General features: G+C 56.4%; 4 protein-coding genes across 12 annotated transcripts in view; 3 read left to right on the top strand and 1 right to left on the bottom strand.

The window, feature by feature from the left end:
* Positions 1 to 7,505, top strand: part of MAP3K14 (mitogen-activated protein kinase kinase kinase 14) — a 42,072-nt gene extending 34,567 nt beyond the window's left edge. Inside the window, exons 10-16 of one of the 2 annotated variants that reach the window (XM_034641234.1) lie at positions 1,263 to 1,426; positions 1,909 to 2,059; positions 3,521 to 3,694; positions 3,850 to 3,956; positions 4,379 to 4,523; positions 5,372 to 5,472; positions 5,840 to 7,505. In XM_034641234.1, coding sequence (XP_034497125.1) covers positions 1,263 to 1,426; positions 1,909 to 2,059; positions 3,521 to 3,694; positions 3,850 to 3,956; positions 4,379 to 4,523; positions 5,372 to 5,472; positions 5,840 to 6,004 — 1,007 coding nt within the window. In that variant the 3' untranslated portion in view covers positions 6,005 to 7,505. Of the gene's footprint in view, positions 1 to 1,262; positions 1,427 to 1,908; positions 2,060 to 3,313; positions 3,695 to 3,849; positions 3,957 to 4,378; positions 4,524 to 5,371; positions 5,473 to 5,839 lie in introns of both variants that reach the window. The other variant, XM_034641233.1, reaches the window with a different exon arrangement.
* A 202-nt stretch (positions 7,506 to 7,707) lies between these two features.
* Positions 7,708 to 20,133, top strand: SPATA32 (spermatogenesis associated 32). Its single transcript, XM_034641235.1, has 4 exons — positions 7,708 to 8,519; positions 15,582 to 15,636; positions 16,456 to 17,580; positions 18,197 to 20,133. The coding sequence occupies exons 1-4, from the start codon at positions 8,507 to 8,509 to the stop codon at positions 18,282 to 18,284; spliced, it is 1,281 nt and encodes a 426-aa protein (XP_034497126.1). The 5' UTR covers positions 7,708 to 8,506; the 3' UTR covers positions 18,285 to 20,133.
* LOC117795693 (EF-hand calcium-binding domain-containing protein 3-like) lies at positions 17,588 to 23,656 on the top strand. Its single transcript, XM_034641236.1, has 9 exons — positions 17,588 to 17,817; positions 19,996 to 20,050; positions 20,264 to 20,482; positions 20,602 to 20,648; positions 21,383 to 21,526; positions 22,046 to 22,166; positions 22,373 to 22,545; positions 22,652 to 22,809; positions 23,114 to 23,656. Exons 1-9 carry the CDS (start codon positions 17,811 to 17,813, stop codon positions 23,132 to 23,134), a joined length of 945 nt encoding a protein of 314 aa, XP_034497127.1. The 5' UTR covers positions 17,588 to 17,810; the 3' UTR covers positions 23,135 to 23,656.
* The window catches only part of FMNL1 (formin like 1), a 24,763-nt gene continuing 20,212 nt past the window's right edge, over positions 23,301 to 27,851 (bottom strand). For 5 of the 8 annotated variants that reach the window (XM_034641225.1, XM_034641226.1, XM_034641228.1 and 2 more), the window contains 10 exons: positions 27,587 to 27,789; positions 26,881 to 27,115; positions 26,586 to 26,654; positions 25,693 to 25,773; positions 25,481 to 25,610; positions 25,162 to 25,325; positions 24,865 to 24,966; positions 24,634 to 24,729; positions 24,256 to 24,364; positions 23,301 to 23,758 (listed from right to left, as the gene is read on the bottom strand). In XM_034641225.1, coding sequence (XP_034497116.1) covers positions 23,646 to 23,758; positions 24,256 to 24,364; positions 24,634 to 24,729; positions 24,865 to 24,966; positions 25,162 to 25,325; positions 25,481 to 25,610; positions 25,693 to 25,773; positions 26,586 to 26,654; positions 26,881 to 27,115; positions 27,587 to 27,789 — 1,302 coding nt within the window. In that variant the 3' untranslated portion in view covers positions 23,301 to 23,645. Of the gene's footprint in view, positions 23,759 to 24,007; positions 24,107 to 24,255; positions 24,365 to 24,633; positions 24,730 to 24,864; positions 24,967 to 25,161; positions 25,326 to 25,480; positions 25,611 to 25,692; positions 25,774 to 26,585; positions 26,655 to 26,880; positions 27,116 to 27,586; positions 27,790 to 27,851 lie in introns of all 8 variants that reach the window. The other 3 variants (XM_034641227.1, XM_034641231.1, XM_034641232.1) reach the window with 1 other exon arrangement.

Raw genomic sequence — 27,851 nt, 5'->3', positions numbered from 1 at the left:
TCACCCCCCCACCCCACCTCTACTCAGCATGAGCCCCACGTCTTCTCCCCGCTTTGCGTAATAGCAGTCAGAGACGTGAGCACTTTTTGTCCACCATTACACGTCAGCCCCTCAAAAACTCGGTTCGCAGGAAGCTTCTCTTATGCTTAAACACAGGAGTGAGGGTCAGGTGCTCATGCCTTGTCCCAGGTCTTCTGCCACGGAGTCCCCACGGCTCCAGCCCTCTCGTGCAGCCTTTTCTGGGTAGCTGTGCTCGCAGCCTGTGGCCTCAGTCCTCCCGGGCCTCTGAGCACCGTTTCTGGAAGCACAATGGGAGGACTGATGAGGGACCGAGGCGCCGTAGCTGGAGAAATCTTTGTTTTTAACTTACAGTTTTCTGATTATCAAAATAATCCACATCCATTGTAAAATATTTACAACTACAGAGTTACATGGTCTAGAAGAAGAGGGGAAAAGAACCCTCCCTGCTTCTCTTGCCCAGAGAGACAATCATGAACATTTTAAGTAATTCCTTCCAGGTCATCTTTTTTTTTTTTTTTTTAACCCTGTACCTAGTGAAGGCTGATAAAACCCAATTTTGTGCCCTGCTTTTTTCATTTATAGCATTAAGCATAAAATTATTTCCTCTTGACCAATAGAAAAACAGTCTTTTAGAAGTGATTCTGTTACTAAAGGACTTTTGGTGATTCTGAAGATGTGAACTGAAGACAGAGACACCGGCCCGTCACTTTACAATAACTAGTGGGGACTTTTTTTTATTACAAGAATAATTTCTTTTCTAAAATCTTTTGTCGAAATTAGAACTAAGCAAAAATAAAAAATACAAATCACCAGAGGGGGGGTATCTTCACATCTGGTATTGATCCTTCTAGTCTTCTGTGCATTGAAGTTTTGTGTTGGTTTTTTTTCCCCACTCACTAAAATTTTAGGAACATCAAACCATGAATTAGTCTCCTACAACCTAATTTTCAATGTCCAGGCCCCTCCCCGTTTTTAAAAACGTATTCTAAGGATTGAGTCCAAAGGGGCGAGCCCCCATTTTGGGTGATACATTCTTTGTACCAGTTCCCAGCGGAGCCCCTGGCTTAGCTCGTCCCCAGCAAGTGTGATCTGGAAGCTTGCTCTCTGTTTGAGGTACTTTAACAGAGACAAAGTCCAGGTATTTCAGGAATTGACTGGGGCGTGTGGTGGGGTGGTCTTTGCCAAGGCTCTTGCCCGTCAGAGTTCACAGTTGGCTTTTCGGTCTCATGCCACCTTCCCAGGGGACTACATCCCCGGCACGGAGACCCACATGGCCCCCGAGGTGGTGATGGGCAAGCCCTGTGACGCCAAGGTGGACATCTGGAGCAGCTGCTGCATGATGCTGCACATGCTCAACGGCTGCCACCCCTGGACCCAATACTTCCGGGGGCCGCTCTGCCTCAAGGTCAGTGCCAGCACCTGGGACGGCTAGGAGGAACAGCCAGCAGGGCCCCGGCGCCCAGGCCACAGGTTTGAGGAGGCCGCCATTTTGGCTGCTCTTCAGTGGCAGATGGGAACAGGAAGAGGCCTCATCATAAATGTGGGATCCTGACACCCAAATCTGCGGGTCCCAAGGGAGATCCTAAGGGAGGGATCTCCTGGTGTTCATGGCAGCTCAGGGCTCTCTTCCACTCATACCCTGGGCCACCTCCGCCTGCCTCCTGACAGGCTGGGCCTGGAGGTCATGGGCATGCCTTGCTGCCTGGCCCTGGCCCAGCCTACTTGGCCCCTTTTCTCCCTTTCCTTGGAAAAGCCCCAGCCCTCTCCAGTCCTTGTGGCCCACCCCAGCACCGCAGGGTAGGGGAGAGTGGGGAAGAGCAAGAACAGAAAGCTGGGTGCTGGGGAGTGAGAGGGGACAGGCCACATATGTCGCCTTCTGACCCACAGATCGCCAGCGAGCCTCCACCTGTGAGGGAGATCCCACCCTCCTGCGCCCCCCTCACTGCCCAGGCCATCCAGGAGGGGCTGAGGAAAGAGCCTGGGCACCGTGCGTCTGCAGTGGAGCTGGGGGGAAAGGTCAGCCTGGCACTGCAGCACGGTAAGAGCCCCCCACTGGCTGTGGGGGTGGGAGAGGCAACAGCATGGTATAGTGGCCAAGGGCAAGGTACTCAACCTCTCAGAGCCTTGGTGTCCCCATCTAGAGCATGGGGATGACACCCACTCTGCGCTTGACAGAAGACTGGTGGTGTGAGGAGAAGTGCTTTGTACTGAGCCTTGAAGCTCAGCCAATGGGGGACGGGGACTAAAACATATGAAGGGGGCTCAAGCTCATTAGGAATCAGCGAATGTGAACTAAAGCCAGGTAGCACTTTCCAGCCAGTGAGTGAGGAAAGGCTGAAAGTAGCACTGAGTGGACGTGAGGATGTGGGGCAGTAGCCCTTTGCCCCGCTGGAGGGCACCCCGCAGACACCTGCACACCTGTGACCTGTGAGTCGTTTGTGGGAGGGCAGTAGGGGGCCGTGGCGCATCCCTTCCCAGGAGAGTGGAGGAGCCAAAGACGAGGGTGGCGGGCGGGGTGTGTCTCATGGAGCACCATGCTGCAGCGAAAGCAAGTCAGTGTTCACAGAGCAGCCCAGGTGGATTTTCAAACCATAGTGCCGGGTAAAAAGAGGGTGGACAGAGCAAAGCCGAGAACATGATGCCTTTTTTGTAAATTAAATATTGATAAAAACAACACACACTTTGCAAAAACATGATGGAACCCCAGTGACACATCAGACATAATAGAATGTCACCGGGAGGTGGGCAGGAGAAAGGCAGTGGTTGTGGGAATCGAAGGGGAATAAATATAACAGGAGAGAGACCTTGCATGCCCCCGCCCCAACACAGATGAACTGCCCCGGCACGCCAGAGAAATGGTGCCCTCGGGAAGCACTGACTGAGGGGGCGGGGGGTAAGAGAGGTGGTGGTGGGGGAGGCAGGGGGAGGTCAAGGAGGCCAGTTTACATGGGAACTCGAAGTTGCTGTTATCTCAGGGCTGTTTTTAAATCTTCTCTTTACTACTGACAGAGTCCTTCCCTAGAGCCATTTCTGTCATTTTTAAAATTTGCAATTGTTACCTACAAGGAAGATGGAATAGACAGAAATACTGTCGTATTCCCATTGTAGGAGGCCATCTTACGGAAGAGGCCTCCTCCAAGACCACGCGGTGCCCTCCTAAACTGTGTCCTTGAGAGGGACAAGAGTTCTCCCTGGCTGCTTGCTCCTAGCCCTCTGCTCAGGAAGGGCCACCTGGCCTGGCCCGGAGCCTGGGCGGGCCTGTTCCCCCTCACCGAGCATGCTCTGTTCGTAGTGGGCGGTCTGAGGAGCCCTTGGAGGGGAGAGTACAAAGAGCCGAGACGTCCGCCGCCGTACGCCGCGCATGCGCCGCCTAGCCCGGGCCCCACTCACCGGACCCCGCATGCCCAGCCGAGGGAGCTCTCGCCGGGGGCTCCGGGGCCCCAGCCCACTGAGGACACGACAGGCGGGGCCCCTCAGCTCCAGCCTCCACTCCCTCCAGAGCCCCCGGAGCGGAACAAGTCTCCGAGCCTGACCTGGGGCAAGGAGGAGTCTGGGACCTGGGAACCGTTGCCTCTGTCATCCCTGGACCCGGCGCCTGCCAAACACCCGAGCTCGGCCGAGCGGAAGGCACCGCTCCCGCTCCCCGAGCAGGAGCTGCAGCAGCTGGAGATAGGTAGGGGCGGCCCCAGCGGGGCCCCTGGGTCCCGGGGTCCCCCACGGCCTGTGCGCCCTCCCCCAGAGGTCCGCTGCTTCGGTCCGTGCGGCCAGACCCACAGCCGGGCCGGGCGCTCCCGGTCTTTCACAGCCGTCGTTGGCCTCTCTCCGCAGAGCTGTTCCTGAACAGCCTGTCCCAGCCCTTCTCGCTGGAGGAACAGGAGCAGATTCTCTCGTGCCTCAGCGTCGACAGCCTCTCTCTCTCGGACGACAGTGAGAAGGTAAGCTGGCCGTGGACCCAGGGCCAGAGCCTCGTGTCCAGCGGGTGAGCGGGCTGTGAGCAAGGAGGGGTAAAGGGAGGCTGGTGGGAAAACCCTCTTCCTTTCGGAAGGGCCCCCCAGCGGGGGAGGGGGTCGTGGTTTCTCAGAATGAAAAATCCGTCTTCACGCACCTGGGAATTGGGGAGTGGTTTGGCTGCTAGGGATAGTGGGAAGAAGATTCGGGCTTGGGTCCCCCTGGAAACAGCCCTCACCTCAGGCCCCTGCTTAGCCCCAGAAGTGCCCAGGAGAGCCACACTGCAGCCCAGGATGTGAGCATTCCTCACCCCAGGGGAGGGCCCAGAGCCCTTGTGCCCCAAATCCAACCAAGGCCACAGACAGTCCCCAGAGCCCAGGGGCCTGAGTCGCACCCACTCTCCTTTCAGAACCCATCAAAGGCCTCTCAGAGTTCGCGGGACACCCTGAGTTCTGGCGTGCACTCGTGGAACAGCCAGGCAGAGGCCCGCAGCTCCAGCTGGAACATGGTGCTGGCCCGGGGGCGGCCCACTGACACTCCGAGTTATTTCAACGGTACAGCCCAGCACTCGTCTGCACAGCACCCCCCCCCCCAAGTACCTGATCCGCCTGGGATTAGGGAGCCCGAGGGAGTTTAGGTCCCCCTTCCCCTGGGGGGGTGGTGAGGAAGGCACCTGGTGCCCAGACTTGAGCGACCTGGCCATTCCCAAGTCAGTTTAGAGCAGAGGCCCTAATTGCCCAAGAGCCTTTCCTGGTGGGGCGATGAAGGACCATTGCCCCTCATGGGCTGCAGATGGAGTTCCAGAAGGCCCCTTTCTTGGGGCCCAGAGCAGTCTCTCCTGGCCTGGAGTCAAGAAATAATGTCTCCTGAAGGGAAGAGGAGGAACATGATAAGAATTCAGAAGCAAGTTTGCTGGGATCCTTCTCTGGGATTTCAAGTCCTAAGATGAGATGTTTTCAAGCGTGGCTGCATAGGTCACGTTGTGATTTTGACAGAACAAGGGTTCCATCAGCTCACCGTCCCCTGGCTCTTCCCAGCGCCAGTGTGACACATGGCATCAAGCCCCCATGGCCTGGCTGATGGCTGCTCCGACTCAGAGACCATTACAGCCTGAGTTGCCCACAAGCTAATTTAAGAGTCTCCATTTCCACTTCCCTTCTGCTTTGTGTGCAAGTTGGAACACTAGTTCCCCAAAAGAGCCAACCTTAGCTCTTGCATCGTGCAAGCCAAATTCTAGGGGCTGACAGAAAATTACCAGGAAGAGCCAGCAGGTGTATGACATTAGGCAACTCCAGCCTAAATGTCACGTCAGCTACCTCACGGCTATCCTGCGTCCCTCTGCATGGGGCTTCTTCGGGAGCCACCAGCCACTCCACTGACGGTCACCTTGCCTGCCTTCTAGGCGTGAAAATCCAAATACAGTCTCTCAATGGTGAACACCTGCACATCCGGGAGTTCCACCGGGTCAAGGTGGGGGACATCGCAACTGGCATCAGCAGCCAGGTAAGGGGGCAGGGACACACTTACTTAGAGGCAGAGTCCCAGAAGTCAGTGTATCTGGCCCAGCCCTCCGGGAGGAAGGCTTGTGAATAAGGAGAACTGGCACATAGGGAATGGCTGGCTTCGGATATCCCCTGAGGTCCCGGGGCAGGCCGGGCAGTGGCAATTGAGGGGTCTGCAGAACCTACCCTTGGGCCAGGTGAGACTCTCTGAGTCCTCTGGGACTCAGGGCAAGGGTAGGCCTTCAGGACTGCCTGCTTGGCTAGAGGGAGACCTCGCCCGTGCCTCAGGACACCCTCGCTTGGCACTTCTAGGCAGCCTCAGAGCCCCGTGCCACGGTCTCAGGCCTGCTGGTTTGCTCTGCCCCCAGATCCCGGCCGCAGCCTTCAGCTTGGTGACCAAGGATGGGCAGCCCGTGCGCTATGACATGGAGGTGCCGGACTCGGGCATCGACCTGCAGTGCACCCTGGCCCCTGACGGCAGCTTTGCCTGGAGCTGGAGGGTCAAGCACGGCCAGCTGGAGAACAGGCCCTAAGCCAGCCTTCCACCGCTGACTGCACTCGGCCAGAGGCAGCCTGCCTTCTTGGTGCTCGGTGCTCCCCTGGCACCCAGGCTCAGCCTGCTCCCAGGGATCTGCCACCCCCCGTTCAGCGGTGGGACCAGGGGCAGGCGACACGCCTCCCAGGATCTCCCATGTCCCACCTGACCCCGCCAGGAGAGCACTCTGGGCCCCCACGAGGAGGAGGAGGAGGGAGGCAGGAGGCCTCTTCCCGTCCGTGGGGAACAAAAAGGGTCTTCTCTGCCCTGGTCCACACGAGCTGGCCTGACCTGCTTGGATCAGTGGCTGCATGCTGGCCATCGGGAGCGTAGCTTCCAGCCTGGGTCGGGGAGGGGTGGGCGAGTCCCTCGGCGTCCGAGCAGGTGGGGCAGTGTCCAGTGTCTAAGGACCCACACCCAGGTCCAGTACAGGAGCTGGGCAGCAGGCGTACCCACTCTTGGGTGAACAGGGAGCCTTCTGACCCCCTTGCGTGGCCATCAAAGCCCCTTTTCGATCTAGGAACTTTTCTGACAGAGTTGGGGAGGGAGCCATGCCTGACACTGGGAAGTCTCCCTGGGAGACCACGGCAGACCATCAGCGTGTAGCAACACAGGTCTGGAGCCGAACTCAGCTTCTGCCAAGGACCACACGTGTCTAAGTGAAATGGTTCTCAGTCCCCAAGCACGTGTCCCTTTGCTGCGGGCCACCAGTCCCCCCCAGAGCAGCAGGCCCCGAGCCGCAGCTGCAGACCCAGCAAGACCCATGACTCACTGGCACTCAGCCCCCTCGTCTGTCGAGGTGAAGGGTGGCAGGAGCCCGGCCTGACAGGACAGTCTGCAGATGGGCTATGACCCGTGTGCAAGAAAGCAGCAGATGCAGGCGCTGTTGTCCCCCCGGCCGCAGCTTTAGACATCGTGCGCACCGGCTTCCTGAGACACAGCCCAAGCCTCACACTCACACTGGCCCTGCCCTGCCCCTCATCTCGGGGGGCACTGCCAGCCGCACTTTGCACTCTGATGACCTCAAAGCACTTTCATGGCCGCTCTCCAGGAGGGCAGGCCCATGGCTCTGCATGCGCGTAAGCAGGCCAGGAGATGGGGTAAAGGGATCCCGGTCTTGACCTGTCTCCACGTGCATGACCCCTCAAACCTCCAGATTTCTTTAAGATGAGCCCCCCCACTGTACCCCATTGCCCCAGCCCAGTCTCGTCTTCAATGGGGGGGGGCTGATCCGGACTCATGTAGCATTAATCAACTGTGAATCCTTGTGTGGGGGCCTGCTACTCTGCGCCTAGAGGTGAGGGGTGTCCCCCTGGGAGTCCTCCTCGGGAGAAGCTCATCCCCGTGTCTTGCCAAGGTGGCCTGTGTCCAGCTATCCACATCGAGCCATTCTCCCCAGAGAGCCCCCCCCCGGCCCCCAGCACGTGAAGAGCTGCAGCGGTGGTACTGCAGAGTTCGGGTGGTACTCTGTACGCAATAAAGTTTGGGGTGATGACAAATGTGTTAGGCCATGGCTATCTCCATTCTCGCCTGTCTGCTTATAGAACCTCAGATCCTAATAGCTGCCTCCCTGTGCCTTCTTGGTGGGATCTTGTCACGTCTGCCCTTTATTTTGGGCCAGGACTGTTTCCAACCCTTGAGTGAGGTCACTCTTCCCACCACCCCTCCCAGTGGGAGCTTCCCATCCTACTTTTGGCCTATCCATTCACACCAGTTAGGCAAGATGCCCCACCCAGTGGCAAGTAGGGAAGTCCCTGGCCAAACACTGCCAGGCTGAGGAGGCGAGGTCGCCAAGGCCCGGGCAATGGCCTGACATGGCTGGGGGGGGGGTACCAGGAGCCCAGAACAAAGACTGCCTCACCCTCTCCTGTCCCTGAGACCTGCTTCCAAGGAACAAAGAGACTCCCAGTACTGAGTGAGCAGAGATGACTTTCCAGGAGTGGGTCCCTGTTCCTTTCCAGACAGGCCCATCTGAGGATGGGTGCCACTAACAACGGGGCGGGGGGGGCCTTCTCACATCTGGCTCCACACCCCCCAACCCGAAGCCTTGCTCAAGTAGCTATGTGTGTGTGCATGGACACACGCACACTTTGGGGGCACGGGCCGCAGGGTCAGCGGCTTCCTGGAGGGGTGCTGCACCCCGGGAAGGGGCAGGTGCAAAGGCCATCCAAGCTTACCGGTGGTGGCTGCCTCTGGGCCTGCGGGGAAAAGCCGAGCAGCCCCACGTCTTGGGAGAGTGCTCGGGCACGGGGTGGCACAGTCTCCTCCGGAGGACACCCCACAACGGCTGCCCCGCTCACCCGCGGGGAATCCGGAGCGTTTTCTCCCCCTCCATCCGTGGGGTCGGGGCAGGAACGTCACAGAGGCGGCGACATCACAGGCGCAGGCGCCCCCAGCATCTCCAACGCCCCCCACAGCCCCCAACCAAAGAGCGCACTGGAGGCGGAGGGGCAGCAGCCACCAGCCCGCTCCCCGCCTCCCCGACAGAGCCTCGGTCAGCATGGGGGTGACAGGTGGGAGCGGGCTGGCGCGCGGCGGGGCAGGGCGCCGAGGGGCGGACGGGGCGGGGAAAGTGAAAGTGAGGGGCGGGGCGGGGAATCGGCCCGGGGCCCCTCCCCCTGCTCCCAAAGCCCGGGCGGCTGGAAGGTCGTAGACCCGGAAGGTCGGTTGACCGCAGCCGACCGTCCCCTGGCCCCCAGACTAGCGCCCCCAGCCTGGGCCCTGCGCAGGGCACAAGCGTGTGCGCACAGGCACGCATGCACACCTCGGAGTAAAGGCTGCAGATTCAGCCATTCTTGGAGGGCTTCTGGGCACACGGAAGGAATAGTGGCGTTGTGCCCAGGGAACGACTCATTAATGGTCCCAAACTGCTAATAACCCCAAAATCCCATTCAGTTGTTCCCGGTTGATGATTGGAGCCTTTGCAGAGAGAAGCAGTTGGCTTCCACAAACACTGAGCGCCTCCCTTGTCCTTTGCACTCTGCTCTGTAGCAGTGAGCATAGCAGTTTGCCCCTTAGGTTTCCACTGAAATGGGGGCTTTCTTCTGGGGACCTTCTCTCTCAGGAGGACGTGGGCCAGCATTAAAAGTGTGCCAAGAACCAACAACCAGAGAACAGCTTTTCCCTTTCCCAAACTCGTGGGTAACAAATTGATGCAGACACCTTAATTCCCTCCTGTGATATTTGTTGCACCCCTTTCAGCTCTTACCTAGGCCCAGAGTCTGATGAGTTAATAAAAAATTAAAATGTGGCTAGGACAGCTAGGTGTGTCACACAGAAGATGACACTGAAGAGGTAGGTTGGCCTGTCAGGAATGAGTAGGATTTTGCCAGAAGAAAGACTTCCTGGGTATCTGAAATAGCAGGTGTAAAGGCACTGAGGCACAGAAGGGCCCGCAGTGCTCTGGGGGAGCTTGGGCTTGGAGCAAGGAGGGAGCTGGATACCAGGAGATGCAACAAGAGGGCGGAGGTCAGACCATACAGGATCTTTGAAGCCAATCCACAGTCTGGATGTGACCAGAGGCCGGTGTGATGCAGCAGCCTCACCCTGGGGTCACTAAGGAGCCCAAATTGCAGGGAAATATGGTTGCAGTGGTCCAGCTAGACACCAAAAGAGATTTCCAATAACACAGTGGTTAGCATCATGGGGTTCGGAGCCAGTCAGGTCTGGGTTCCGGTCATGGCACTGCTCTTAACAGAAGGGTGACCTGTGCAGTTTCCTCATCTGTGAGAACAGAGTCGTGACCCCTTGGGCATAAAGTGGCGAAGCAGATGGAATGTATGGGAAAGCACTCAGTCCTAGGTGTGTGTTGACTTTGGTGCTGGGAGATGAGAAGCAGTGGGGGTAGAGAAAGGGACCTGCACAAGGTCAACATCAGAGATAGGGAGGTCAGAAGCCGGGGAAGTGAGAGGGCTCATAAATGACCCAGGTTTCTAATTTGGGTGCTAGAATGAAGGATTATCAGGGAGGGGGAGATTACCAGGGGAGAGGGGGTGATCAAGACATGAGATTAGGAAGGAAGATGGATCAGGCATGCAAACTCTGTTGGCCACACTCGAGTCTAGACACACAGGGGGTGAACTTAAGGTGAAAAATGGAGGACAAGCCGCGTGGTTGGGCAGGCGAGAGGGATGAAGAGTTCATTTCTTCTCACAAACTTAAGAGCATCTCCCTTGCAGACCCTGTGTGCAGGGGATCAGAGATTCAAAGTGGGCAGCCCACACACTCTGCCCACCTCTAATTAAAGGTCAGCAGGGACGGGGCTGGGGCAACTGGAGGAGATGCCATGGGGTAGAGTCCTGAAGGTCTCCAGGAAGAAGTGAGCACGGAGCATCATTGCAATAGAAAACAAGGGACATTTCAGAGATGGGAGACATCTAAGGCTCTGACAAGGGAGAGATCCCCTTAGGGGGAAATGTGCGATCAATGACTGGATTTTGAGTCTAGAGCACAGGAGAAGTGGGAATGAGAAATAGGGATTGGAGGATCTTCTGTGGTCCCAGCCACAGGTTTGGAAGTCCCAGGAGGGCAGAAACTGTGTTCATCACTGTGTCCCCTAGAACAGTGGCTGGCCCTTAGGGGTTCAACATGAATTTTATCAAAGAAATATATGCATATGATTAAATAGTCCTGAAGAGTTTCTTCAGTGATGAAAAGCAAGTATCCCCTATAGCACACCCCGAGTATCACTCCTCAGAGCAATCACAATTGTTTTATTAGAACCGTTTTTCTGCCTAATTACCTTATATTTCTACAATCTCCTGGACTCTTTCTTGGTTTATCAGTTTTAGACATTATCACCTTCCTGCTCTAATGGATCCACCCTCCCCCATCCTCCCAACATCATTTTTAGATCTGCTGATACCTTTGTAAGTTCAATATACTTATGTCTTTATTTGTCATCACTTTAGATAATATATTTTGACACCACACATACTAAGATGAAGTTTTTAGTGCCCCTACTCTTCCCTTCAGCTTTCCTCCCTCCCTCCCACCCCCCAATGACGCTAACCTGTATTTTAGTTTTTTTAAATATCAAGGTTGGTAACATTCACATTGTCCTATAGCCACAAATATATTTTCCAATTTTTATTTATATGTTGATTCTGAAAGTTGAAAACTGGGCTTAACATTATTGTGACTCATAACTACTGTTCACTGCAGAACCAGGAAAGGTACCACAGTTACCTTTTCTGTCTCATACAGCTTTTTGTTTTTCCTGGAGTTTCTAGTTGCCTTTTCCTTATATTCTTTGGTTTTATCATAGTCTTAATTTTCATCAGCCTCTACATCTAATCAACTATTCTATCATGTTTTCTTTATTTCAGAAATCTGCCCAGAACCCTTCATCTTCTTGCCTCTATACAGTTAAAATCCTGGGACTTAGCTGCTTTCCTGGGGTGGACCACTATTTCCTTCCTGGCTCTCTTGTTTTACACCTTTATTTTGTTTTAGTACATCCTCAGATAACCTCCTTAAAAAAAAGAAGTAAATTTCCTGAGTCCTTCCATGTCTGAAATGATAGTTTGGCTGGATATAAACCTGTAGGTTAAAAAACATTTTCCTCGGAATTTTAAAGGCAGCCATTGTTCCTAACACTGCTGCCAGTATAATTGATTCCCCCTCCCCTTGTAGGTGACTGGTTTTTCCACTTTAGAAGAATTTGAGAATTCTTTGTTCCTGGTGCAGTGAACTTTCACAGATCCTTTCAAAAGGATCTTTTGACATCTATGGTGCAGGGCTTGCGGTGAACCCTTTTAAGCCAATGACATCATCATTCAGCTCATGAAAATTTTTCTCCTTCCTTTTCCATGTTCTCCATTCTTTCTAGATCCCCTTTCTGTATCTCAGAACTAGACTGCCTCTTGATCATTTTCTCTCACATTGTCTTGATATTTTGGTTCTACTTTCTGGGAGGATTTTCTGTTTTATTTTCCAAGTCTTTTTGCCAAAAGCTCTTTCTTTTCCAAATTTTTTTAAGAGCAACCTGTTCTTGCTCTTTGGATGCAGTATATATTGTTGAATATCTACATCTCAGAATCTCAAGATTTTAGAGTATTTTTAAAGCTCCTTTCTGTTTCCCAAAGAACCTCTGATATTCTAGAGTCATCTTTTCTCTCGGTCTGTCAATTGCATGTGGGCAGTTTCTTCAAATGTCTGGTCATGCTTAGCTGTTCATGTTTAAGAGTGAAATCATAAAAAGCTGATTGGGAACCTGTGACTGCAGGACTGATTCCCTGGCAGATGTCACTTTGGGATGATCCGGAGGAAACAGGCATATCTCTGTCTGGTTCAAGAAGATCAACAAAATTGACAAATCTCTAGCCAAACTGAACAGGACAAAAAGAAAGAAGACAAAAGTTACCAATATGAGAAATGAAAGAGGTGGCATCACTACAGAATCTACAGATATGAAAAGGATAATAAAGAATATTATGAACACCTTATGCCAATAAATTTGCCAACTTAGATGAAATGGACAAGGAAACTCCAGGCCCAGGTTCACAAGCTTCACCTGTGAATTCTGCCAAACATAAGGAAGAAAGTATACCAATTGTATGCAAACTCTTTCAGAAAATGGACAAGAGAATACTTCCCAAATCATTCTATGAGGCCAGCATTATTCTAATATCAAAACCTGACAAAGACTATGTAAGAAAATTATACACCAATGTACTTCATGAACCATTATGTGAGATTTCTTTCAAAAAGTTAGCAAATCATTCAACAATGTGTAAAATGATAATACATTATGACCAGATGAGATTTATCTCAGGGATGTAAGATTGATTTTAACATTCAAAATTAATTTATTTCATGATAAACAGAATGTAAGAGAATTGTTAACAGAAGAATATATAACATTGTTCATGTTACACATAACATATAATATATTAACAGAATATAAAAGAAAAGCAGGGGCACCCAGCTGGCACAGTTGGAAGAGCATATGACTCTTGATCTCAGGGTCATGAGTTCAAGGCCCACATTGGGTATAGAGATTACTAATAAATAAAAGAATATAAAAAGAAAAACCATATAATCATCTCAATAAATGCAGAAAAAGCATCAGACAAAATCTAACATCTCTTCCTAACTAAAAACTAAGTGAACTAAGGGGCACCTGGGTGGCTCAGTTGGTTAAGAGTCCAACTCGATTTCAGCTCAGATCATGATCTCAGGGTCGTGGTATCAAGCACCATGTTGGGCTCCGCGCTGAGCGTGGAGTCTGCTTAGGATTCTCTCCCTGCCTCAGTCCTTCCCCTGCCTTGTGCGCATACACATGCGCTCTCTCTCTCTAAAAAAAAAAACCAAATCTGTAAAAACTAAGTGAACTAGGAATAGAAGGAAACTTTCCTCAACGTGTTAAAGGGCATCTCTGAGGAAAAACCACAGCTAACATCATACTTAATGGTGAAATACTGAATGCTTTCTCCCTAAGGTCAGGAACAAAGCAAGGATGTCATTCTCAATTCTATTCAGCATTGTACTGAACATTATTCTCAGTACAATAAAGCAGAAAAAGGAAATAAGAGACGTCCAGTTTGTAAAGGAAGAAGTAAAACTGTCTTGAGTCACACAAGTAATTTTTTTTAATTGTTTAAGTAATCTCTACACCCAACATGGGGCTTGAACCCACGACCCCAAGATCAAGAGTCACGTGCTCTACCTACTGAGTTAGCCAGGCACCCCTAGTCACACACATTACTGTTTATGTAAAGAACCTTATGGAATCTACAAACAAAACAAAACAAAACAAAAAACTAGAACTGATAGGATTTTAGGATGGTTACAGGACACACATTTCTATACACTAGCAACCAGCGATTGGCCACATACTACAGAATGTCACCTGAATCCCTAATAGAATATTTACAAGTTTGGGGTGCCTGGGTGGTGCAGTTGTTAAGCGTCTGCCTTTGGCTCAGGGCGTGATCCCAGTGTTCTGGGATCAAGCCCCACATCAGGCTCCTCCACTAGGAGCCTGCTTCTTCCTCTCCCACTCCCCCTGCTTGTGTTCCCTCTCTCGCTGGATGTCTCTCTGTCAAATTAATAAATAAAATCTTTAAAAAAAAAAAACAAAAACAAAAAAAAGAACATTCCCAAGTTGGGCACAGAGGTCCCAAGTTGAGTTAACCTCAGACTTCTGCTTCCAACCCTCAGTGCCACTACGAGGTTCACACTATAACACTTTCTCTTCCTATCCACACCCCGTTGCTGTTCATGGAAGGCTTTAGGCTACGGGTGTTGGTTAGATTGTCTAGGGAAGTTTTGCAAAGGGAGCAAAGGAAGGCTCTGAGACGAGGGGCCTGGAGAAAAGCAGCACTGGGGGCAGGTGGAGCTGGAAATCAAGAGAGTTGTGAAGGAAGCCAATGGAACATGGCAGTCAAGTTGGTGGAAGATTCCAGAGACCACGAAGCTAGCTCTTGGGAGCCTGTCCATGGTAGTCCACTCCTAGCCCAGCCATACAGCTGGTCCAAGATGCACAGGCCCAGGAGGGACATGGATGTGCCCAAATCCCAGATACAGAAACAGCCTCTGCATCTCTAGAAAGAGGCATGGCCACTCTAACCCTGCAGATATACTCCTGGGAGCGATTCTTAGCCAGAGCCAAGGCCGTCATTTCCTGCCACACTCCAGGCTCAGGGGGATCCGGCTTTCCCACTGCCATGACGGCTCCACCATCAACCCCCATCTACTACCCTGGGGAGCAGAGAATGGGACAGCTTGGTGCCCCTACCCGGCGCCCCACCGGAGGATGAAAAAGAAGCTTCTTCAGTAAAAGATACAAGCCTCCAGGAGGTGACTGGGGTGGGGAAACCTTCCCCAAGTCACGGCTCATCCTCTTCTGATGGGAACTCTGCTGTCAGCATCCCCGCAGATCAAATGCCTGGGGTGAAAATGCCCCGGGTGGGTGACCCCAGGATGTGAGGGGGTGAGAAGCCTGGAGGAGAGGAGGGGCTTCAGAGCAGGAGGGGCCAGGATTAGGGTGAGCCACAGATCTGAAGTCTGGCCAGAGAAGAATGGAGAAAGGCGGCAGAGGAGCGGGAATGGAAGGTTCTCAAAGGATCTCCACGCAGTTGCAGAATCCTGGGTAGGATAGCACTCGGGACAGGGGCGTTAAGAGTTTCTCTTCCGTCGAACCTGCATTCAGTTCCTGATGTCGGCAACCATCAGCTGAGGGACGTTGGGTAAATGAACCTCTTCTCATTTTTTATGTTGAGTCCATGAGATAAAGCACAGAAAGTGCCCAACAGGATGCCTGGCTGGCACTCACTAAACAGCAGTGACGCCTATTAGCATCCAACCTCATGAAGAACAGTGATGGACTGGGGCGAGCCAAAGGAAAGGCAAATTCGAGCATGGAGGGGAGCAGACCGGGAGTGCAGGGCTGGTAACACTGGAGAGAGGGGGGAGCCGAGATGGGAGAGGGGAGGGTGAATGGGCTGAGATGCAGGACAGGGAGGGTGGGAGGGGGTAGCTGGAGCAGCACCACCTGCCCAGGCTCTACAACCCCCCCCCCAGAGATGTCCCCACCTGCAGCTCCCCTGCCCTCACCTCCTTCTCCCTACCAGGTGCCAGTGGATTTCCCTGCTGTGGCAAGGAGTCAGTGGACATTGTGGAGACACAGTGAGAGCCAGTCCCCCACCCTCCAGGACCACCAGCCCTTACCCCCGCCACCACTGCCAAGTTTTCATACCCCCCCCAACCCAGGACCTCCCTCCATCTTTCTTCTTTCCAAAATCTCCCCAAGGGCAGTGTTGTGGGGGGAGTCCTACCACCCCCACTTCTGCTTCTGCCTGCAGCCCCTGATGTGAGTGAAGGACTGAGGGGTGGCGGGGCACACTCAGGGACATGGAGGGGAACTGAGCCCTTCTGGCTGCCTTGCTCTGAGCACAGAGCAACCCTGGGGTTGGGGGGGGGGGCAGATGCTTGAGGAAGGAGAGGGAGTCACAGTGGCTGAGCATGGAGGATAAGGGCCCAGATGGCAGCAAACTGCCCACAAGAACTGAGGGGACCCTCCACAAACACCCCTGCCGTTCAGATCCGCCAGTCTGGGGTTGGGCAGGTCAGCGGGAGGGCATTGCTCTGTGGCGAGCCCACTTCTGGGCACTGGATCTGCAGGTGAGCTGCACTGGCTCACTGGAATACTTGATGAAAAGGAAGAATCCTGGCCCTTACCTCCAACTACCTGGATCCCTCTTTGGGGTAGGGGGCCGCTTGGCAAACTCTTCAGGCACCTCCTAAACTCACTAAAGATTGAAAACGCTACTCCGGAATTCTTAGTGGGTGCAAGGACAGTGAGGGGAGTGGATGACCTGGGGGCATCTCGCCAGCCTCTGTACGGGGAGGGGGTCTCGAGGGCCCCAGACACCTCCCTCATCCCCCTACTGCCACCCCACCCACCCCCTGGAGACCGGTCATCCATTCTGTCCCCTTCTGTCGTAGGTATGGCCCAGACCAACACCAGCTGGTACAAGAGGAAGATGAGACCAAGGTAACACTGGGCAGGAGGGAGGTGGTAGGTAAGGGGCAGGATTCCTTGAGGCCCAGCTTCCCTACATCCCTGACAATCCTGGGAGCCTGCCCCAGGCTGGTGTCGGCCAAGAGGCGAGGGGAGGGGAGGAAGGCAGGAGTGGGGGGCGGAGAATTGGCCCCAGAAGGACCTCAGGGCCAGGGGCCTCCACAGCTTGTTGAAACTTTTCAGCTGGAGAAAGAATGGCTAGAACTGGAGCCCCCATCCCAAGCGGACCTGGACCTAGAGCCAGAGCCGGAGCTGGAGCTGGAGGGGGAGCCAGAGCCCAAGGACTGCAAGCAAGAGGAGCCGAGGATCGAGTCCGCCCAGTGCCACACGCAGCAGGACGCCAGCCAGTGGCGCGTGAGGTCCACCTCTAGCTACTTGAGTGAGGCAGAGAACGACCAGGCGTCCGCCAACCGTCGCTCCATCCGCGTGCAGACCTCTAAGCACCTCTTCTGGGCAGACAAACACATCCAGACCTCCGAACACAGCCTGCAGCACGTGCTCCACAGGCAGCCCTGCAAGAACACAGGTAAGACCAGCGGCTGTCAGGACCAGCAGTGTGTCCCCAGGGATGCCATGTGTTCCAAGAAGCAGCTCCAGAACTCCAGCGCGCAGCCAGCTCCGCCCACCACGGACTCCCAGCAGCCGCCAAACCCCCACCCGTCCTCCTCCAGTCTCTCACCGGGCATCGGCCTGGCAGATGTGGTCAACTTCGCCTCTTCCCTGGCCGTGGCCTCCTCCAGCAAGAGGGACTTGCCCAGCTTGGAGCATATGATCAGAGCTCCACCTCAGAAGGTCGAGGCGCCTTCTACAGATCCTGCCGCCCAGCGGGCCACGGACCAGCCAGAGGGAAAAAACCACTCGAAGAAGTTGCTGGAGAAACCACTTAGAGCCGGGGAGTCACAGAAAGCTTGGAAGCAGGAAGACAAGAACTTCTTCCACCCTTACCTCGACTTCAGCAAGCCGGGGATGAAGAGGGCCACCATTGAAGGACAAGTGATGCTTCTCCAACAACCGGCCAGGTCCCCTCCGCCTCAAGGAGCCGTGAAAGAGTAAGTGAGGCTGGCCCACAGCCTCACGCCCAGGGGCGTGCTGGGATGTGCAGGTGGGCCCACTCCTCTCACAGCTGGGTAGGGGTGGGGAAATGGAATGAGGGGCTGGCTAGGGGATGGGGTGGGCTGTGATGTCTCAACCTCAGTGACCTCATAAAGGCTGCTGGAAACAAGGTTCCCGTGGACTGAGGCCCAGTGCCGAGGCCAGGGCTGGAGGAGGCCTGGGGACGATGGAGGGTGAGCACTTCCAGGGCCCGGGCAAGGACCTGGGCTGGAAATGGGAAGAGCCATTCTAGCATTAGGAAGCTCGGTCACCCAGAGGGCAGATGGCCTCGCCCTCATGGGAAGTGCTCAGACTAGCGTCTGCCCTGCTGAGAACTCGAGGGCCCTGGGCCCGGACGCTTCCAGGGAGCAGAATGTGAGGGAACAGCTTTCTCAGCACCCCTCACTTCCTGGTGATGAATGGACACAACAGGCCAGCTGCCCCATCAGCGTGCAGCAGGAAGAGTCCCTCTTACCCCCGCTCCGGGGCCCTCCTCGCACAGGCTTCTGGGCTCACCCCTCTCCCCGACCCTGCCACTGGGGCCCAAGTGACACTCTCTCTTTTGCGTTGCAGCTCGGTGCCTGGAACCAGGAAAGGGAGTCCATTATTGCTGAAAGTCCATTTTAAGATGCCGTCCCCCACTTCCCCAGAGAATGACTAGACAAAACCAGTAAAGCCTCCAGTGCTGGCCCCCGGCTCAGACTTTTTGTGCAAATGCTCCTGGACTAGTGAGCTCACCTGGCTGCGGCGTCCTGGTCTAAATTTTTTAGGGATGCCACCATACCCTCCCCCCCACCCCCCCTCCCGCCCGTTTTTTTTTTCTCAAGACTTTATTTAATTCTAGTTAGTTAACACATCGTGTAGTATTCGTTTCAACCCACCCCCATTGTTTAGCTGCCCAGCCCCACCTGCCCAACCCATCCCCGGAGGGCTCTGCCAGCCCTCTGTGGCCCCCTCCCCACTCCCCAGGGGTCCTTCCACCTCACTCACACCTTCCAGACTTCAGCCAGCGGCAGAGACTCATGACCCCTCTCGGGAAGGCCTTGGGGCCCTCTCTGAGACTTCGGGTGTCTTAGGTGGTGAAGTGGGGCTTCCTTTTGGCCTGAAGCCAGGGACATGTCAGCATGGTCTTAGGAGAGGGCCTCCTGGGGGTGGGCTGGCCAGGTGAGGAGGCAAGTCTGAAAGGAATTCTTCCTGCTTCTGTCCACAGTGAGGGCCTGGTTTGGGGAAGGGATGGTGTCCAGGGGCTCGAAGGAGGGGAAGAAAGAAGCCAAAGAACTGCCCCTCCAGGGGCCACAGCCTTGAGCTGGAAGTATCTCAAAATGTAGGGGCAAGCCTGTATGTAACCGTGTACTTCCCCGTGCAACCCAGACACGCTCACACACACACACATACACCATCCGCTGACTCGTACATCACGCAGGCACCCACAGACACACGTCCGCTTGCAGTTCCACGTGGGCCGTGTGCACAAGCACGTCAACACACATGCCTGCGAGCCAGACACGTGCACTAAACACGCACACGAACGCACAAGCCTCCCCAGGCTGGGGGAGAACAGGCAACGTGGGAAAGCTCTGGAAGAGGAGAGCTCGCAGCACAGGAGGGAAGCGAATTCAGAATGTGGGGAAGGACATGGGCATGGAAAGGAAGTCGGGAAGGAAGGGAAGGGAGAGGCAGAGCCGTAGCTTGGGCCCTGGTCAGCCTCCAGACCCACCAGCCCCAAGTCTCCCTGTCAGCTGAAAGCCCAGCCTTGCGGATCCTGGAGAGCCTGCCCTGCCTTGAGAGAGGGCTGAGGAATGGAGTGCCCAGGGCCTAGGAGGGTAGGATTAGGAAGGGGTGAACAGATGGGAATGGGCCATGGCCGGAGAGGGAGGGTGCGGAGGAGGGCTAGGAGACTGGAAAGAGGAAGGAGGGGAAGATGCAGAGGTGAGTATCCAGAGAGGGGCCAGGCTGTTGGGATACATCTTCCCGGACTGTTTTGTGAACTATGGTTTGTGAGTTTGCATGGTCTGGTGAAGGAGATCCTTCCCTCCTCGCGGACCTGGCGTAAGGTGGGGGGGCCACAGCCCCACCTTGGGCTGGACCCCTGCTTCCCATGCCCGACTTCGGGACTCGAAGGCCTGCTTCTCCCTGGGCCTCTGCCAGCCTGTGTTAGCTTCCGGAGTGGAGTCGCAAATTCGGATCCTTAAGGGGAGCAGAAACCCAAAAGAGTAAAGCAGTAGGTCCCCCCCTGCAAAGAGAAGCAGGCCTGTGGTGAGGGACAGAGTGCGCCCCTGCCAAAAGCTGCTGAAGCCCACCCCAAAGCCAGCCTGGGGGCTGCGGGCCTGGGGCGCTGGGCCAGCCTCAGAGCCCGTGACTCTGCCTTTCAGGCAGCCAAAGGCAGAAGACCAAGAGATCCCCATCGTCGGCACAGGGAACGTCCAGGTAACCCGGGCTGGCGAAGGGTCTGCTGGGACAAGCTACTGCCCGCAGAATCCCTTGGATAGCGGACTGTGGGTGCAGGCCGGTGTGAGGGTCCTGGGAGGAGGTGGCGCTGAGCCCAAGCCCCCACAGACCTGGTCCCAGCCCCCCTACCCCCAGTCTGAGCCATCGGGTGGGCGGGGCCCCTCAGTCCTGTCTTCTCCCGGGGCCTCCAAGGCCTCCACCGCAGCCTCGAAGACTGTTCAGACAGGACCCAGGAGGGGAGCAGCGCCGCGGGGTGCAGAAAGGGAGGCCTCAGCAGCCCACTGCCCTGCTGACCCAGAGGCAGCCAGCATCCGCCAAGGCCACAGGGGCTGAGCAGAGCTCCCAGAGGCCCGGGGAGTTCAGACGCCTTGCAGCTACCAGCTCAGCACAGTCAGGCTCCGGGTCTCAGAGGTAAGGGCAGGGACCGGAGACCAGCCCCGAGGTGCTGGGTTTGGGGGAAGGCCTGCCTGGCCCTGGCATCTCTCTGCAGCAGGTGCAAAGTCCTTTCCACCCTCTTCCTCCTGAAGCAGCTCTTCGGATGAGAACCTGCTGCCCCTGACAGCCCGGCAGCTGGCGGGTGAGGCCCTGGGGCTAGGGGGGAGGGGGGATGCTCACGGTGGCGGAACTGCAAGGGGACCCTCCCCAGAGAGTCCGGTCATGGTGACAAGTTGGTGATCATATTGTAACTGTCCCTCAATGCCAGTCTCATGAGCTAATCTTTACAATTCCAGGGCTCACTGGTGTGTGTGTGTGTGTGTGTGTGTGTGTGTGTAAGAGGGAGGGAGGGATTGGTGGCTAGGAAGTTATTTGGATGATGGATGAGGATGGATGGACGGATGGATGGACAGGACACATGAAAGATGAAAGAGGAAGGGAGGAATGAAATTGGGAGACAGGATGGGGAAAAATAACCTGAGTTCCCCACGCCCCTCAGAGTCTGGGGCTGTGGGGTCTACATTTGGGGACCCCCAATGCCACGGTACCACTGGCAGGGGCCCCTCGAAGCAGTCACTCACCACCAGTCACGCTACCTGCCGGGGGCCAGCGCTGCCCAGTCTACTGGTGGCATGACCTTGGACATAGTGTTGAATGTCTTTTCATACAAACATGTCCAAGTATGAGTTCGGACATGGGACTTGAATGGGGACTTGACAAGTGCCAACACACAGTAGCCACTGTTGTTCTTTCAATGTTATCATGCCCCAGCAGTGGGAGCGACCCAAGTCTTCAGTCATTCTGAGCAGGAGTGGGCGGATCTCCGGGGCCCTGCGCGCGCTTCACCCTGCTGACCGCCTCCCTACCTGCCCGCAGCGTTCCAGGAGATCTTCAAACTGTTCAGCTCCAGCCCAACAGGCACCGTGGACATGCACAGCATGAAAGCCACCCTGCACCACGTGGGCATCCAGCTGAGCCCACAGGAGATGTGCAAGGCTCTGCAGCGGGCCGAGTTGGACGGTGGGTGCCCCACCCCTGGCCTCTTGTTCTCCCTCACTTCTAGCTCTGGACAATGTCTCCTAGGACCACAGAATCCTCGGCCTTGTCGTTTTTAAGTTGCCTCTTCCAGGAAGCCTGCTCTGATCAACACACCTATCCCATAGCCCCTAAACATCTCTGCTGTGTTAATCCTCATCCTGACTTAGGGCTGTCCCAGGGCCAGGGCTATTTCTCCCCCATTCCACTGGGGTTGACATTTGGCTGGAGGTGGGACTGGAATCTCTAATGTCTGGAAGGAACTGCAAACACACCCCTAAAGCATATGCAGGGTAGGGCTTCTGCGAGGGAGACACCACAGCACCCCTTCCTCTCTCGCTCGTCCCAGGTGATGGAACTGTAAGCTTCAAAGACTTCCTGGGGGTCCTTACTGACAGCCACCGCCTGGCTCAGTGCTTGGGTGAGGGGCAAGGCTGGGGGTGGGGGGATGGCCTGGACTGGGGCAGGCTCCTCCTCACGCTCCCCCATGATCTCTGTCCCCAGGCCAGGCGAGGAACAGCCGGTTCTGTGATCCCCAGGGCCTGCAAACCTTGTTCTTAGAGATGCTGTTCAAGCTGATGAGCCAGGGCTTCTTGCCTCACAAGGTGGTGCAGGAAGTGATGAGGTAGGCGTGGGTCCCCAGCTCCAGGGCCCAGGGTGGGGGGAGCAGACGCTGCCCCATGCAGGGGTCCCCAGGAAGGAGACGGAAGCCCTGAATTCTGAGTCAGTTTCCTGGGGCTTCCTGTCCTGCTGTGGTTTCCCCACCTGTGAGATGGAGAGGACCGGGAGAGGCGGTGTCTGACGAGGCTGCCCCCCACGTGTCCCCTCAAGCTACTACACCAAGAAGCAGCGGGCTCTGCGGGTGAACCCTGGCTGGAAGGGCCGCTCCCGCGGCGGCACCATGCACACTCACGCGGGCCTCACCTTCTTCTGCCAGGCCGCGCGCCTTGGCGGCCTCTCCAGCGCAGAGCTGGAGCGCTCACTGCACAGACTGCACAAAGCAGGTGCGCCCCGGGCCGGGCGGGAACCCGCCAGCGGGGGGACCCTGCCCCGGGACCGGCTGTCAGGACTAGCCTCTCCTTTTCCCCCCACTGGCTTCCCCGGGTCCAGGTGCGCACAGCCCCTACTCTCAGATACCTAACTTGGCCGGGCGGACACCCCAGAAGACCGGACGCGGCACCGAGCCCCGTGCCCCGACGTCCGACTTCCCAAGTCCTGCCAGTCCAGCAGCCACAAGCTCACGCTCACCCAGAGGTCTCGCAGCCAGGGTGAGAGCCGAGGGAGGGGGCGGGGCAGATAGGGGTGGGGCTGGGGGCGGGGCAGAGGGGCGAGGCAGGAGAAGAGTGGGAGCAGGGCTTCAGGAAACCGCGAAGATACCGCCCAAGTAATCTGGGATCACGCAGGAGCTTGACCAAGGCTAGGACGGAGCCTGAGAAAAAGGGGCAGGGCACCCAGATAGGAGGCGAAATGGGGCAGGGTGGTGAGAAAGGAGGACTGAGGTGGGGCTAATCCAGAGTCTCTAAAGGAGAGCTGCCCTTGATCCTCCGCACGCCCCCCTCTGCCCTCCCACAGGGTTCGTGGGCCAGCCACTAGACTATCTGCGCCCCTTGAAGATGACTCCCTCCCCCCCCAACTCTAGTGCAGAAGCGGCCCTTCTCCCCTTCTCCAGCCTTTTTGCAGAAACCTGCTATGAAAAAGTAAAGCGTTTGCGGAGCAAAACCGGCTGCGTGTGGTGGGGCAGGCACTGAGCGGAGGCCGATCTTCTGCAAACATCTTTATTACTCTTGTATAAAAATATGGTCCGTGGAGGGTTCCCGGAGCTGGAGGTGGAGCGCGAGGTTGCACTTTATAAGTTACAGGCCAGGCTCCGGCTGAGGCTAAGTATGGCTATTAGGGGGAGAGGAGTGCTGCGAGCAGCATCTGGGGGAGGGGCCGGTGATGCTGCCCCCCCCATGCCCCCGCACCCGACCACTTGAGATGGGACCATCGCGGAGTACAGCGGCAGAGGGGGCTGCCCGGCCCAGCCGAGCTGAGGACCACCTTCCTTGGGCCCCGGCTTGCCACCCCCCCGATTCCCCACTGAGTCCATCTGCAGAAACAGCGGTTACAGCGAGAGGTCCGAGAGGTCCGAGGTGACCTGCAGCGGGGGTCCTGGGGGGCGCCGCCGAGCACTTCTGCGACCTGTGTCTGCGCGGATATAGGGCTGGTTCCGCAGATCTGGCAACCAAGAAGAGAGCCTCTTACCCTTCCGAAGTCTGCTCTGGCGCTAGGACCACAACTCCAGGGCACAGGCCTCACCCAGGTTGTGTGCATGTGGGAAGGGACCTGTTTATGTTTTCCAGACCCGGCTCAAGCACACCCCAGCCACACCTGGCCCAAGGGAGGGCAGGCAGCATGACCCAGTCCCCCGAGGGCCCTCAGGGTTGTGGGCAGCTTCTGGGATCAGAGGCCAGGCTACCCAGGTACCTGGGGGCTAGAGAGGGATCTCTTCTCCCAGGCTGGCCTCACAGAGGAGCCTGGACGTCCGCTTGCCGGTGCGGGCCGTGAAGGGCACCGTCTTGAGCACTGAGGGTTGGGAGGGAGGAGGGGGGAGAGAAAGGAAAAAAGACAGAAAAAGTGGCAAGAAGCAGTGAGGCAGCCAGACCCCTAGGGTGGGGGGAGGAGAGCATTAGAAGGACAGACAGAGTCTAGGACAGGCCCAGCCAAAGCCTCACCTGTGATGATATCTTCAATGGCCCCATCGCGGTCACTCTCATAGATAAGGGGCTCCTTCTGCTGCTTCCGCTTCAGCTCAGAGATGAGGTCCATCTGCTGCCGCCGAGCCTTGGGTAGTGGTGGGGGGTGGTCATGGAAGGTCACATGTAGCTCTGGCTCCAGGATCCCCTCTCCCCAGGCCACCAAACCCTAGAACATCTGTCTGCCTGGTCCCCCACAGCAGGCTGGAGCAGAAGGAAGCCCTTCCCATCCCAGGCTGCTGGGGCACCGTCCTCACCTTGGGCAGGGTCTGGTCACAGAAATGAGTGTATGGAAGAGGGCCAGATCTTTGGGATGGGGAGCCCTGCAAAGTCCCGAGCTCAGGCGCAGCTGCCTACCTTGGGCGCCGGGGCTTCCTCTTTGCCTGGGGCATCGGTGCCGGCCTCCTGGGCTACTGCTTCCTTCCTCCACTGTTCCACCTCCTGTTCAGCTTTCTGACGGGCCAAGGTGGGTCTCCGTGAGGGGAGTCTTGCCCGCCCCCAGACAGAGCGTCCCCTACCCTTTACACTGCCCAGGTGGAGAGGCTGAAATGCCCCGCAGGGTCCCGGCCTGCCACCAGACACACATACCTTGTAGGCCTTGATGAAGCGGCTAAAGAGGGAAAAGAACATGGAGGGGGACGTGGTCTTGGGGTTCTCTCCAAAGTACTCCACCACGGACTCGTAGGCCTCCTGTGGGCACAGCCTGTCAGCCCCACCAGCACCGACCCCGAGGAGCTCCGTGTGCTTTGAGACACCGGCCACTTCATCTCTGCACCTCCGGGCAGGTGGGCCCCCTGCTCCCTCCCCCACTGCGTCCCTGACCCTCCAGACCTTCACGGCCCCCCAGGCCTCCCCACCTCCAGGGCTTGGCCAGCCCCGGCCCACCTGGGCAGTCTTGCTGTCGGCCAGCAGCTTATCCATGGTGGGTGAGTTGGCCCTCAGGAACTCCTTGAGCACCAGGCAGTCGTCCTGCCGCACGAACTCCCGCTGGGTCAACTCCAGGCCTCGCTGCAGGGAGCGCACGTCCCCCAGGACGCTGTCCAAGGACACTGAGTGGGGGGTGGGGCAGCACAGAGGCAGGCAATCAGAGAGGCACGCATTCCCGTCCAATGACCCCCTGTGGTCCCCTCACTTTTTCTCCATCCCTATCAGTCCCCAGGGCTGAGCCCCTCCCCCACCCGAGGCGGGGCACCTGCACCCATACCTGAGCCTGCCTTGTCCAGGAAGTGCAGGTCACCGTGGAATCCTGTGAGCTGTGGGTACTTGTCGGCAATGACCTTCACCAGGTAGTGCAGCAGCGTCTGCTTGCGGTCAGTGGACTTCATCTCCAGCAGCTGTGTGCAGGCCTGTGGTCAGCCAAGGGCCACTGGTGCTCCCCATCCCCCAGGCCAGGGAACCCCTCCTCGTGCCCCTCACCACATCCAGACTCTGGAGCCGGAAGCCATAGGCTGCTCCGCGCTTGCTGCTGTTCATGTAGTTGCCAAAGGCCAGGACAATCTGGGAGAGGTGGGGGGGAGGGGGGCTCAGCAGGGTGCAGGGGAGGGAACCCCCTCAAGTATAAACTGCGCAAAAGCAAGCCCCGCCCACTCAGCCCACAGTGCACTCCTTCGTGGACCCCTCAGATCCATGAGCCACGTACATGCGTGTGTACCTGTCTGACATACGTGCCTGTCATACCCAGTGCTTTTTTTTTTTAACATTTTATTTTTAAGTAATCTCTACACCCAACCTGGGGCTCGAACCCACAACCCCTAGATTAAGAGTCACATGCTCAGGGCACCTCACTGGCTCAGCTGGAGGGGCATGTGACTCTTGATCTTGGGGTCATGGGCTCGAGCCCCACATTTGGTGTAGAGATTTCTTAAATAATTATAAACTTAAAAAAAAAAAGTTGCATAATACTCACCCAACTGAGCCAGCCAGGTGCCCCTTAGCATACCCAATGTTGTCCTCTGTTGTTCCCGCCCAGAACTGCGCTGCTGACATCCCCTTGGCTGTGGTGTCATGGTCTATCTAACAGCCATTTCTACTGGCTCCCAGACACTCCACACTGAGCAGGTGCGGGTGCTCTGCTAATCACACAGTGATCCCCAGAGGGGGCTCAGCCCTCAGAAGTCTAAGCTACGCTGTTGTAGACGTGACCGCCACTCCTGCCTGAGCTTTGTCTTTCTGTCTACGTGAGAGTTGGGTATGTGACTGTTGCATCCTAAGAGTGCAGGGCAGGCCGGGGTCTCCCTCTCACACGACCCAGAACAGGCAAGGAGTCATGGGTGGACCCCACTTCCCAGGCCCTTGCCTGGGGCTCTCACCTCCAGGATCTGGCGGAGTTTGTCAGAGGACTTGATGGACATTGAGGCTGCAATTATGGCATTCAGTTGCTGGGGGTGTGATTGGAGAGGCAAGATAAGTTGGGGCAAGGTGGGGGGGCAAGCCTATGGGAGGCTTAAGTCCTCTTAAATGCCCTCTCCCAGCCGAGGCTGCTGGCTGCCTCCTGGTATCCCCAACTCAGAACACAGTGCCCTGCCTGCCCCGCCCACACCGCCCTGCCTGCCCCTCCCACCGCGCCCTGCCCCGCCCACACCGCTCTGCCTGCCCCGCCCACACCGGCATGAGCAGCTGGACGGTATCCGGAAAGTTGCCCAGGAAGGTGAGTGTGGCCATGCGCTCGGGCAGGCGCGGGATGCGGCTGAAGCGTAGCATGAAGCGGTCCTCCTCCGACAGCTCCTCCATGGGTCGCTGCTCCTGCTCAAAGCGGGCGATCAGGCTACGCTCGTACTCCGTGGGCAGGAAGCGGGTCAGCAGCTCGAGGAAGTCCAGGCCAAGGGCCTGTAGGTCGTACCTGGCGGAAGGTGGGGTAGTTATTGCCCTATACTCACCAGCTCTTGAGGGCAGGACTAGCCCCCCCTCCCCACTTCCTCGATTGAATAAATGAACTTCAGTATTTGCTATTTGCCAATAGCTTGAGGGACCAAGAGGTAGGAGTCAGGGAAGCTGGGAGTTGGGAAGCCCGAGGTCCCTATGGTACATCAGTGGCAGATGCCCAGCAGTAAATGCCTGGGCCTCAGTGCCCACAGCTGGACAAGGAGCAGGGAGGAAACGGGAATGTCTCGGTCTGGGCATGTACTCACTATGGCCTCAGTTTTCTTGGCCTGAAAATGGGAACAAGGTTCCCAGCCCTAATCCCTGACCAGGGTTAGCATGAAGCTTGATGGGCTCTGCCCCATAGCTGGGACTCCTTTAGCAGACGCCTGATGAGCCTGGCCCAGTGGAGCGGCTGGGCTACCCACAAACGCAGGGCAGAGGTACTCACGTCTCGATGGCCTGGCAGATGCGGTCAGCCCCTAGGTTGCCCTTGCGCAAGGTGATCGCCAGGTTCTTGGCCCGGTTGGCCTCGATGAGGGTGGCCTTGGTGGGGGCCTTCTGGGCTGTCTTACCCTTGAGAGCGCTGAGGTCCAGGCTGGGACCTTGGGACTTAGTCTTGAACTGTTCCTCAAAGTCACTCATATCTAGCTCCTGAGGGCACAGGGAGAGGAGGTGGGGCTGGCAGGCTGGGGTCTGACACATTCCCAGCTGAA

Source organism: Ailuropoda melanoleuca, chromosome 13, assembly GCF_002007445.2.
Source record: "Ailuropoda melanoleuca isolate Jingjing chromosome 13, ASM200744v2, whole genome shotgun sequence".
In the NCBI taxonomy this organism is placed as follows: Eukaryota; Metazoa; Chordata; class Mammalia; order Carnivora; family Ursidae; genus Ailuropoda; species Ailuropoda melanoleuca.
Note: the sequence above shows the minus strand (reverse complement) of the source record. Positions and strands in the feature narration are given on the sequence as shown.

What these genes read in the sequence shown, in the direction of transcription:
- LOC117795693 (XM_034641236.1), top strand. An exon ending in TCAGGCTCCGGGTCTCAGAG is followed by an intron (nt 20,483 to 20,601) that starts GTAAGGGCAGGG and finishes CTCCTGAAGCAG; the next exon opens with CTCTTCGGATGAGAACCTGC. An exon ending in GCAGCGGGCCGAGTTGGACG is followed by an intron (nt 21,527 to 22,045) that starts GTGGGTGCCCCA and finishes CTCTGTCCCCAG; the next exon opens with GCCAGGCGAGGAACAGCCGG.
- SPATA32 (XM_034641235.1), top strand. An exon ending in GTGGACATTGTGGAGACACA is followed by an intron (nt 15,637 to 16,455) that starts GTGAGAGCCAGT and finishes CTTCTGTCGTAG; the next exon opens with GTATGGCCCAGACCAACACC. An exon ending in CCTCAAGGAGCCGTGAAAGA is followed by an intron (nt 17,581 to 18,196) that starts GTAAGTGAGGCT and finishes TTTGCGTTGCAG; the next exon opens with CTCGGTGCCTGGAACCAGGA.